The sequence below is a fragment of the Engraulis encrasicolus genome, chromosome 7 (assembly GCF_034702125.1).
Source record: "Engraulis encrasicolus isolate BLACKSEA-1 chromosome 7, IST_EnEncr_1.0, whole genome shotgun sequence".
Classification (NCBI taxonomy): domain Eukaryota; kingdom Metazoa; phylum Chordata; class Actinopteri; order Clupeiformes; family Engraulidae; genus Engraulis; species Engraulis encrasicolus.
Window position 1 is genome coordinate 16,295,226 of NC_085863.1, and position 11,768 is coordinate 16,306,993.

General features: G+C 48.5%; 1 protein-coding gene across 1 annotated transcript in view; it reads left to right on the forward strand.

Annotated features, from left to right (window-relative positions):
• Positions 1–5,958: 5,958 nt before the first annotated feature.
• LOC134451723 (dystrophin-related protein 2-like) overlaps positions 5,959–11,768 on the forward strand; it is a 58,208-nt gene continuing 52,398 nt past the window's right edge. Inside the window, exons 1-3 of the mRNA XM_063202126.1 lie at positions 5,959–7,395; positions 7,592–7,714; positions 11,035–11,152. Of these exons, the coding sequence (XP_063058196.1) occupies positions 5,959–7,395; positions 7,592–7,714; positions 11,035–11,152 (1,678 nt within the window). The remainder of the gene's footprint in view (positions 7,396–7,591; positions 7,715–11,034; positions 11,153–11,768) is intronic.

Sequence of the window (11,768 nt, forward strand, 5' to 3'; positions counted from 1 at the left end):
CGTAGTGAGTTATTAACTATTACATTTGAGCTCAAATTACAGCCAAGCAGAGGTAGACTAGAGAAAACTAGTGAGGAAAGTGTGGGACATGATGCAAGTTCAAGTTGCACCCAATCTGCTCGGTCAGTCATGGGTGTGTCCTCTACCCAGTGGATTAGCTTCTGAATATTACATGCCCAATAATAGAACATAAAATTAGGTAATGCCAGTCCCCCTGTACTCTTTGATCTCTGGAGCATGGTTTTGCTAATTCGGCTGGATTTATTTCCCCAAATAAAAGGTATAATGGATTTATCTAGCGTTTTAAAAAAGGATTTTTTAATTAGAATGGGGATATTTTGGAACAAGTACAGAAATTTTGGCAGTATTATCATTTTTATTAAACTAACTCGTCCAGCTAATGATAATGGTAATGAGGTCCAGCGCATCATGTCCTGTTTACACTTTTTAAAGAGAGAGGTGAAATTCCTTGTGAAAGTGGTTGACAAGTTGAGTGTGACTTCAATACCTAGGTATCTGAAGTGCTCTTGTACCATTCTAAAGGGGAACAGTGTAGGAGGTAGTGCAGCTGCTGCAGAGTTGAGAGGTAGAAGTTCACTCTTTTGAAAATTTACTTTATATCCAGATATTTCACCGAAACCATTCAGAGTATCCAAAATAGAGGGGAGTGATGATTCTGGGTCAGATACATATAAAAGCAGATCATCCGCATATAAAGACACTTTATACTCTTGTCCCTTCCGCTTCACACCTTTAAAGTCCTTATGAAGTCGTAGAGCTATTGCTAAGGGCTCAATAGCCAATGCAAATAAAAGCGGGGAAAGGGGGCAGCCTTGTCTAGTCCCTCTTCCAAGGTTAAAGTAACAAGACTGTATGTTATTGGAAACAACAGATGCTAGTGGTGAAGAGTAAAGCAACTTAATCCAGGATATAAATCCGTCCCCAACACCAAACTTCTTAAGTGTGAAGAATAGGTATGCAAATTCCACGCGGTCAAAGGCCTTCTCCGCGTCCAGAGAAATAACTACCTCAGGGCACTTTGATCCGACTGAGTGAATGATATTAAATAGTTTTCTTAAATTGGAGTATGAATGTCTTCCTAAGACAAAGCCTGTTTGGTCAGGTGAAACCACATCAGGGACAACACTTTCCAACCTCTTTGCCAAAACCTTAGAAAGTACTTTGAAATCTACATTAAGCAAAGAGATAGGTCTGTAGGATGTGCACAGCAATGGATCTTTGTCTTTTTTTGCCAACAGTGTAATGGACGCCTGCCTCAGTGTCGTAGGTAAACTCCCTGTGGAAAGGGCCTCACTATACATTGCTTGTAAAATTGGTGCCAACTGGTGGGGAAACTTTTTATAAAATTCAACTGTGAATCCGTCAGGACCAGGGGACTTGTTGTTTTGCATTGATTTGATGGCTGTAATTATCTCAGAGATTGAGATATCTGCATTCAGTTTTTCATTTTGTTCCTCTGACACAGTTGGGACGGTAATGTTTTCAAAGAAGGTGTTCAAAAGTGTATCGTTTCTACATTCTGATGTATAGAGGTCAACATAGAAGTCTTGAAATGCTTTATTTATATCGTTATGATCTGTCAGGATCTCTCCTGTATGTGATTGGATTTTTGTGATGGAACGTGATGCAGCAGCCTGTCTGGCTTGACGTGCTAATAATCTACTCGCCTTATCCCCATGTTCATAAACATTGTGCCTGGATTTCAGAATAAGACGTGCAGCCTCTTCAGTGGAAAGAAGATTATATTCAGATTGGAGCCTCAACCGTTCCTTATAAAGATCTGAGTTTGGGGAGTGAGCATATATTGAGTCAATGTCAAGGATGCGTTGTGAAATCTCTGTCATTTTGAAACTTTTTTCTTTTTTGACTCTAGCCGCATATGCTATGATTTGCCCTCGTATGTAGGCTTTCAGCGTTTCCCACAATGTGGCTTGAGAGATCTCAGGGGAGGTATTAGTTTCTAGAAAAAACTGAATTTGATTTGATATTAATTCTACAAATATGTCATCTGATAATAGTAGGGGATTCAGTCTCCAAATCCTGTTAATGGGTGGCCGATTAGGGATGTTCAAGTCTAGCACAACAGCGCCATGGTCAGAGATAACAATACTATTATATGAAATTGCCTTGACCTTAGGCAGCAACCTGTTATCTAGTAGGAAATAATCAATACGTGAATAGGTGTGGTGTACATTAGAAAAAAAAGAATATGCTCTGGTCTGAGGAAACTTAAACCTCCATACATCAGAGAGGCCACACTGATTCATGAAATTCTTTACTACTCCAGCAGATCTAGAGGGATTTTGGGACGTTTTGGATGATCTATCCAAGTTGACCTCCAGAACAAGATTCAGGTCCCCACCTACTAAAAGAAAATGAGTGTCCATATTAGGTATTAAAGAAAACATTTTCTCAAAAAAATGTGGATCATCAAAGTTGGGTGCATATATGTTAACCAGGACCACTGGATTGGAAAAAAGTTGTCCAACTACAATGACATATCGGCCGTTTGGGTCTTTGATTACTTGTTTAGACTCAAAGGAGATGCCTTTATTTATTAAAATGACTGTACCTCTAGCTTTGGCATTAAATGTGCTGTGGAATACATGACCAACCCAGTGTTGTTTCAACCAAGCAATATTGTTATTACAAAGATGTGTTTCTTGTAAAAATGCGATGTCGACCTTCAACTGTTGGAGATGAGACATGACTCTCCGTCTCTTAGTAGCGTTGTTAACACCTTTCACATTCCAGGATATGAATTTAACAGGGTTATTCATCATAACCTTAGAAGCTGTATTAGTAGTCATTGTGACTTAAAGTGAGAATGTGAGAGAGGTAGAGGCAGCAGCGGGGGAAAGGGGAGGAAGATGTGTAGTGGTGTGCATAAAGGTAGGAAAGGGGAGGGGAAGAGAAGAAAGAAAAATGAAAAAAAATGACCTGTAAGTCCTAAACCCATACCAAATACCCTTACACTCTTGTGCTTACTTCTAACTTGCACTCTTAACACTGTTAACTCTGTCTGTCTGAAAAGGAGGGAACATTTTAATTATAATAAACCATTGCCTTTTATCCATGTAAACATTTGTCACATTGACCCTTACTATAGCCTACATCACCCTCGTAAATGTGAAAGAGAACCAAAGAATAGAAAGGAAAATAATACATTGAAAAGGAGAGCTGGGGGAAACAAAACAAAAAAGTTCAGTGATGAAGTTAACAGTCCCGTGATAAGCAGCTGGTTGTGACTGTTAGACATATCATCTTTCATATTGTTTGACAGGCTAAATGAATCTGCACCGATTTCAGGTTTTCAAATAATGTAGGGTCAAATTGACACAGAAAACAGTCCGGTTCTGTAGGTTATGCGTGCACTAAACTTAAGACAACATAAATAAAACGTAATTGGATCAAACCAGTATTTGGTTTGAGCAACTTTCAAAGGCTTGGCAAACTTTCAAAACACTCGTGAACCATTTAACAAAGTAGCCCATAACAATGCGCGAAATAGGGGAGAACTGCGTGGGCTACAGCAAGCAGTCTCATGCCGCGATAGGAAAACACACCAGAGCACTCACCAAAACGTCCAGCGATCAGATTTGAAAAATGGGAAATGGAAACTGTCCTGATAATTAGTCCTCCTGTGATGGTTCCATGGGCTGCGGTGGTAATCGTGGACCATCCAGGAAGGCGGCGGCCTCTTCAGGTGAGCTGAAGTCGTGCGTAGCACCGTTGACATTCACTCGGAGTTTAGCAGGGAAAAGCACATTGAAGTGTAGTCCATCATTTCTCAGCCGGGTTTTTATCGGGGCGAATGCGGCTCTCTTTTTGGCAACCTCTGCGCTGTAGTCCGCGAAGATGTGGACTTCTGATCCATTGTAGTCTAGCGATCCCTTGTCTCTAGCAAGCTCCATAACGCGTTGCTTCATCTGAAAGTGATGCAGGCAGGCTATGAAAGGACGCGGGCGTGTGTCCCCTCGTTTCTTTTTCTTGATATTTAGTCTGTGCGCCCTGTCGACAACCACGGGCCGCGGGAAGGCGCCTTCTCCGAACATTTCTTGTAGACAGGATTCGATGAAAGCGGTGGGTTTCCCCCCTTCCTCTCCCTCTGGTATGCCTGTGATACGTATGTTGCATCGCCTGGACCTATTCTCCAAGTCATCCAGCTTTAGCTTTAGCTGCTCATTCTCTTTGGAAAGATAGCCGACAGATGCTTCAAGGGCAGTTATTCTATCCTGGAAGTCATTCATCGAGGTCTCGATGCTTTGTATTGTTTCGTCATGTTTGGCGATACCTGCGTGGTTGGTCGATATTTGCGAAGTCAAATTGGTAATAATCCGCTCTTCCATGCCCGCAAGCAATGCCTGTATGTCGGTTAGGGACACGGGAGTGGTGCCGTCTCCATCATTGCTAGCCATGGTTGCTCCTAGCTCCGCGTCACCTTCAGTTTTCTTGCTTTGCGGTTTTGTTTTCCCCATCATAAAAGGCAACTGGCATCGGTAACTGTTTTTGTTTAAATAAAATATAAGTGCCGGTTGATCCTACTGGCAATTATTTGCGTCTTTAAGTCACTCAGTTCCTAAAATGTCCAATAAATGTCGAATTCAGACAGAGCTGTTCCGATTTGCGACCTACTCCGCCATTTGCCAAACCGGAACCCTCTGTGACGTTTTTGGTAAAATCGTTTCTTACTTATTTCATTTTTCCGTGACGTTTTGGGTAAAAACGTTTCTTACTTGTTTAATTTTTCTGTGACGTTTCGGGTAAAAACCCTTCTTCAGATACGTTTCCCCCCCCCCCAAAAACGTCATGTAAAAATCAAGTGGAAGCAGAAGATCCTGGTTTAAAGCTGACGTTTTTTTTTCTTTTTATGTCTCCATATGGTGGAGAGCAGAAGGAGGAGGGGGGCCACAGCACGTTAGCTCATCAGAGCCGTCCGTCCTCCTGCACATGCCTCTCCTGTTTCCCCAACACACAGATGACAGACTGGGCCAGCAGGCAGGCAGGCAGGCAGGCAGGCAGGCAGGCAGGCAGGCAGGCAGGCAGGCAGGCAGGCAGGCAGGCAGGCAGGCAGGCAGGCAGGCAGGCAGGCAGGCAGGCAGGCGCTCGTCTCTGAGGTATTGAGGTCTTTTCTGAACACTAGGTTCCCTTTCTCTGTCATCGTGTACTATGGCTTCGTCCACCACAACCTCTCTTTGAGTTTCTCTCTCTCTCTCTCTCTCTCTCTCTCTCTCTCTCTCTCTCTCTCTCTCTCTCTCTCTCTCTCTCTCTCTCTCACACACACACACACGCACGTTCACACATACTTCTACCCCCTACACACACACACACACACACACACACACACACACACACACACACACACACACACACACACACACACACACACACACACACACACACACACACACAGTATGCACTATGCACTGTATCTTCCTGTTTTGTCTACCACCCAGCCCCATGCATCGCATCTCCATGTTTACTACCCTGCCCCATACCACTGGATGCCACCCTGCCCCATGCACCCCCATGCATTACCACCCCACCCAATCCATCCCCACCCAGCCCCATGCATCCCCATGCCACCCATCCCCATGCCACCCTGCCCCATGCATCCCATGCCACCCTGCCCCATGCCACCCAGCCCCATGCCACCCTGCCCCATGCATCCCATGCCACCCTCCCCCATGCCACCCTGCCCCATGCCACCCTGCCCCATGCATCCCATGCCACCCTCCCCCATGCCACCCTGCCCCATGCCACCTCACTCCACTCCCCTGCCCCATGCATCCCCATGCCACCCTGCCCCATGCATCCCCATGCCACCCTGCCCCCACCCTGCCCCATGCCACCCTGCCCCATGCCACCCCACATAATCCATCCCCAGTCCCATGCCACCCTGCCCCATGCCACCCCACATAATCCATCCCCAGTCCCATGCCACCCTGCCCCATGCCACCCTGCCCCATGCCACCCCACATAATCCATCCCCAGTCCCATGCCACCCTGCCCCATGTATCCCTGCCCCATGTATCTCCACTCCACTCCCCTGCCCCATGCATCCCCATGCCACCCAGCCCCATGCCACCCTGCCCCATGCCACCCTGCCCCATGCATCCCCATGCCACCCAGCCCCATGCCACCCAGCCCCATGCCACCCTGCCCCATGCCACCCTGCCCCATGCCACCCCTCCCCATGCCACCCTGCCCCATGTATCCCCATCCCACTCCCCTGCCCCATGCATCCCCATGCCACCCTGCCCCATGCCACCCTGCCCCATGCCACCCAGCCCCATGCCACCCAGCCCCATGCCACCCTCCCCCATGCCACCCAGCCCCATGCCACCCTGCCCCATGTATCCCCATCCCACTCCCCTGCCCCATGCCACCCCACATAATCCATCCCCAGTCCCATGCCACCCTGCCCCATGTATCTCCACTCCACTCCCCTGCCCCATGCATCCCCATGCCACCCAGCCCCATGCCACCCTGCCCCATGCCACCCTGCCCCATGCCACCCTGCCCCATGCATCCCCATGCCACCCAGCCCCATGCCACCCAGCCCCATGCCACCCTGCCCCATGCCACCCTGCCCCATGTATCCCGACCCCACCCCCCTGCCCCATGCCACCCTGCCCCTTGCCACCATGCCCCATGCACCCCCAATCCATCCCCATGCCACCCTGCCCCATGCCACCCCACATAATCCATCCCCAGTCCCATGCCACCCTGCCCCATGCCACCCTGCCCCATGCCACCCTACATAATCCATCCCCAGTCCCATGCCACCCTGCCCCATGTATCCCCACCCCACTCCCCTGCCCCATGCATCCCATGCCACCCTGCCCCATGCCACCCTGCCCCATGCCACCCTGCCCCATGCATCCCCATGCCACCCATCCCCATGCCACCCATCCCCATGCCACCCAGCCCCATGCCACCCTGCCACCCAGCCCCATGCCACCCTGCCCCATGCATCCCCATCCCACTCCCCTGCCCCATGCATCCCCATGCCACCCTGCCCCATGCATCCCTGCCCCATGCCACCCAGCCCCATGCCACCCAGCCCCATGCCACCCTGCCCCATGCCACCCAGCCCCATGCCACCCTGCCCCATGTATCCCCATCCCACTCCCCTGCCCCATGCCACCCCACATAATCCATCCCCAGTCCCATGCCACCCTGCCCCATGTATCCCTGCCCCATGTATCTCCACTCCACTCCCCTGCCCCATGCATCCCCATGCCACCCAGCCTCATGCCACCCTGCCCCATGCCACCCTGCCCCATGCCACCCTGCCCCATGCATCCCCATGCCACCCTGCCCCATGCCACCCTGCCCCATGCCACCCTGCCCCATGCCACCCTGCCCCATGTATCCCCACCCCACTCCCCTGCCCCTTGCCACCATGCCCCATGCACCCCCAATCCATCCCCATGCCACCTTGCCCCATGCATCCCCATACCACCCAACCCAAGCCCTACCCCTAAACCTTAGCCCTGCTCCCTCTGCCCCAGTCTGGTCTGCTAGTGCTGTGCCGTGCTGTGCTGTGTGTTCTCTGGGGGCCCAGTGGGGGGAGGAGTGCACAGGGATAATGAGGCTGAGCGGAGCTGGCAGTGCCATCGCTGGGCTCTGGGGTGGGCACCACCACCACCACCACCACCACCACCACGCCATGCCTCCTCTTAGATCTGTACCACTCTCTCTCTCTCTTAGCCTTGCTCTCTCCCTCTGTCCCTCAGTCTCTCTCTCTCTCTCTTTCTCTGTCTCTCTCTCTCTCTCTCTCTCTCTCTCTCTCTCTCTCTCTCTCTCTCTCTCTCTCTCTCTCCCCCTCTCTCTCTCAGCCTTGCTCACTCCCCCCCCTCTCTCTCTCTCAGCCTTGCGCTCTCCCTCCCCTCTTTCTCTCTCTTTCTCTCCCTCCCCTCTCCCCCCTCTCTCTGTCTTTCAGTCTCACTCTCTCACTACACCTCTCTCATCATTGCTCTGTCTCACATTTTGTCTGTCTGTCTCTCTCTCTTTCTCTCTCTCTCTCACTCACTCTCTCTAAATCTCTCTCATCATTGCTCTCTATCTCTCTCTCTCTCAGTCGTGCTCTCACTCCTTCTCTCTCTTGCTCTCTCACTACCCCCCTCCCTCTCTCTCTCTCTCTCTCTCTCTCTCTCTCTCTCTCTCTCTCTCTCTCTCTCACACACACACACACACACACACACACACACACACACACACACACACTATCTCTCTCATTATTGCTCTCTCTCTCTTAGTCTTGCTCTCTCTCTCTCTCTCTCTCTCTCTCTCTCTCTCTCTCTCTCTCTCTCTCTCTCTCTCTCTCTCTCTCTCTCTCACTCTCTCTCTCTCTTTACCTCACTCATCATTACTCTCTCTCTTTCTCTTAGCGTTACGTTCTTGCCCTCTCTCAGCCCTGCTCTGCCACGCTCTCCGCTCTCCCCTCTCTACTCTCCCCTCTCTACTCTCCCCTCTTCTCTACTCTCTTCTCTTCTCTCACAATCTCTTCTCACTCCATGTATTCACTTCCACTCTCTCGCTATACTTCTCTGTGCCTCGCATCCTCACCGTCTCTCCGTGTCTTCTATTCTCTCTTTCTCTGTCTATCCCTCTCTCTCACTGTCTTGCTCTGAAGTTCTCTCCATCTCTTTCTATCTCTCTTCTACTCTCTTGGTCGGTCTCTTCTGCTCTCGGGCGCTCTACATCTCTTTATCTCACTTGCCTTTTTCCTTCTCTCCCTCTCTCCCTCACTGTGTCACTCTCTCTGGCTGTCCTTCCGTCTTTATTTTCCTCCGCCTCCTCGTCCTCTTTTCTTTTTTTTTCTCCCCCACATTTCTCATCACAACTTCTCAGCTTCTTTTTCTCTTGGCTGCATTCTCACTCTGTCTCTCACTCTGCATTCCGCTACACTCTCCTCATCAACTTGCTTTTATATCCCTCCCTCCCTCCCTCCCGCCCATCTCTCTCTCTTTCTCTCTCTCTCTCTCTCCCTCTCTTTCTCTCTCTCCCTTGTCTCTCTCTCTCTTTCTCTCTCTCCTTTATCTCTCTCTCTTTCTCTCTCTCTCTCTCTCACCCACTCTCTCCTCTCCCTATCTGTCCAACTTTCTCTCTACAGATTTCAGTCTTCTTGTCTTGTGCTTCATCGTCCTCATGCTTTCTGTGTTTGTCTTCTTTCCCATCACAGCTTCTCTGCTTTCTCTTTACTTTCATTTTTTGCAATCTCTTCTGCCTCGGTCTCTCCAGTCTCTCAGTTCTACTTGACCTTTTTTTGTCCTTTTTTTTGTTTGGATGGTGAAGTCTCTCCAAGGAGAGGAAAGCAGCTCTCGGTATACTGGCTGAGTTTTTTGTGTGTGTGTGTCTTTTTCGGCCTTTTGAGAGATGTTTTTCTTTTCATGACCTTCCTGCGTTCATCCTGCTTTCGAAGATATTACAACTTCCACTGTGTTCATCTTGTTCTTCGATGTGTGGATTTATCTCTGATTTCATCCTGGAGTAATGGTAGGTTGAAGTATGTGATTCTCTCTGTGATTGCATTCATCAGCTGTATTTCAAGAACATATATTTTTCACATTACAGCAGAACTCCCTCCCACCCTTACAAAAAAAAGTCCTGTGGTTTACTTTGTATGGTTTTACCATGGTTTTAATGCAGTGACCATAGTAATACTATTTTTATGTAGTAAATATGGTTCTACCATGGTATCTCATGGTTACTCTAAGTGCTCTGAACCAACCTTGTAGTATTACACTAGCTTATCAATAATAGTAAACAGTAACAGTAACAGTAAACAGTAACAAGTAAACAGTAAACAGTAACAGTAAAGTGACATGAGATGGGGTAGGGTCGGGAAATGACCCAGGCCGGACTCGAAGCTGGGTTGCCATGGGAATGCGATCCCATTTATTGACAGGTGCAGACAGACTGGGCTACTTCTCAGTGACTAGACCCAGGGATGACCGGAGCACTCAGCATAGGCCTACTTTTAGAGGTTTATTATTTTTTGGTGCAAAAAGTGACTGACATTTCGATGCACCTGCGTCTTCCTCAGAGTCGAAGTCCAGGGTTTGGAAATAACTCAGGTTGGACTCCTGATGCTGGGTCCCCATGCAAGCTCATTCATGGACAGGTGCCTTAGCGTTTTGTGTGCACATCACCATATCTTTAAAGGGACAGTTTGGTCAATTTCAACATGCAGTTGTATTGCTCACGCTACCCTTGACTTGTCAGTACCTGGTGATGCCACATTTTTCGGCTCAGCCCTTTCCGAGATATGAGCAATTGTAATGGGGGCAGCGTTTGTTTACATTTTTAAAAAATGAAACATAGGCCAACTCCAAATATTTTCCCAAAAGTTACTGCTGTTTGCTAGTTGTCTGCTGATGTTTTATAATCTTTTGGATGTTTTTGGGAATAAATAAAAATGTTTTTTTGAAATGTAAACAAAGAGCTGCCCCCATTACAATGACCAGGATCTCGGAAATGGCTGAAGAAGAAGAAGAAAAAATCTCAGGCACTGACAAGTCCAGGGTAGTGTGAGCATTACAACTGCATGTTGAAATTGACCAAACTGTCCCTTTAAGTTACGCGAAAGGACTTGATGTTTCAATCCCAAGTAGTTCAATCTCCAGTTGAGATCTTGCTTGGACCACTCAGTGTTGTTACTCTATTGTACAACACATTGTCAGTTGTGTTTCCCAGTATCTTTAGGTGTTTCGTCCATTTACGTAACACAAGACACCCTCCTCTGTGGCAGGCCCACCACCACAGGCTGATCAGACCTGGGTGTGTGTCGCATAGGATGGGAATGCTAGCCCATTCATAGACAAGAGCCCTAGCATTTTGTGTGCACACAGCACCATATCTTAATAACAATTCCAAGACTACTTAACAATTTCAAACACAGATGCCAAATTAATAAAAAGCACAAACCCCTTAATCATGCCAAACCCAGAAAAAAAGCCACCCAAGCCTTCATCTCTTCTCTTCTTTCCTCCATGTCTCCAACAGACACACAGATGCCAGTACGCTGCCAAGCATGCGGAGGAGGAGGAGGAGGAGGAGGAGGGCCTGGAGACCAGGGCACACCAGGGGGCAGAGTGGAGCGATGCCAAGACTGCCAATGGGGGTGAGTGAGTGTCTCTCTTCAAGTGGCAATGGGGGCATAGCATGGTGTAGTCTACGTAGAACGCGGGTATACGGTGTAAACCCACTTCTAAATTTCAGGGATTTCAGTATACCCACTTAAAATTGATTGATCCATTATTTTGAATAGCACAAATATATACAGTATACCCACTTCAAAAAATGCTCAAATATACAGTATACCCACCATAAAAAAGTAGACTACAACACTGGGGCATAGGGGGATTGGCAATAAGGCATACAGGGCATTTGCCCGGTGGACTGCTGATGAGTTTGGCCAAGACCTCCCCTCAGTGTAGTGGTATCAGTCCTCAGACATGCCGCTACAGCTGACCTGTCGAAGTCGGATTAAATAATCATTTTGCCCGTTGTGGTCAAAAGAGCTAGTAATATATGACTAAAAACATTGTCACAGGCTTCAATGTCTCTCTCAATGACTGGCGGCCCGGTCTAGGCTGAAAAAACCCGGCCTGATCTTTTATCCCTGTGCAGCCCTGAATGGGGCTGAGTTAGTGTCTCTCTTCTAATGGCAATGGGGGTGAGTGAGTGTCTTTCTTCTGGTGTCTCGTCTGCTATGCTCTGGTCAAACAACTGTGCCT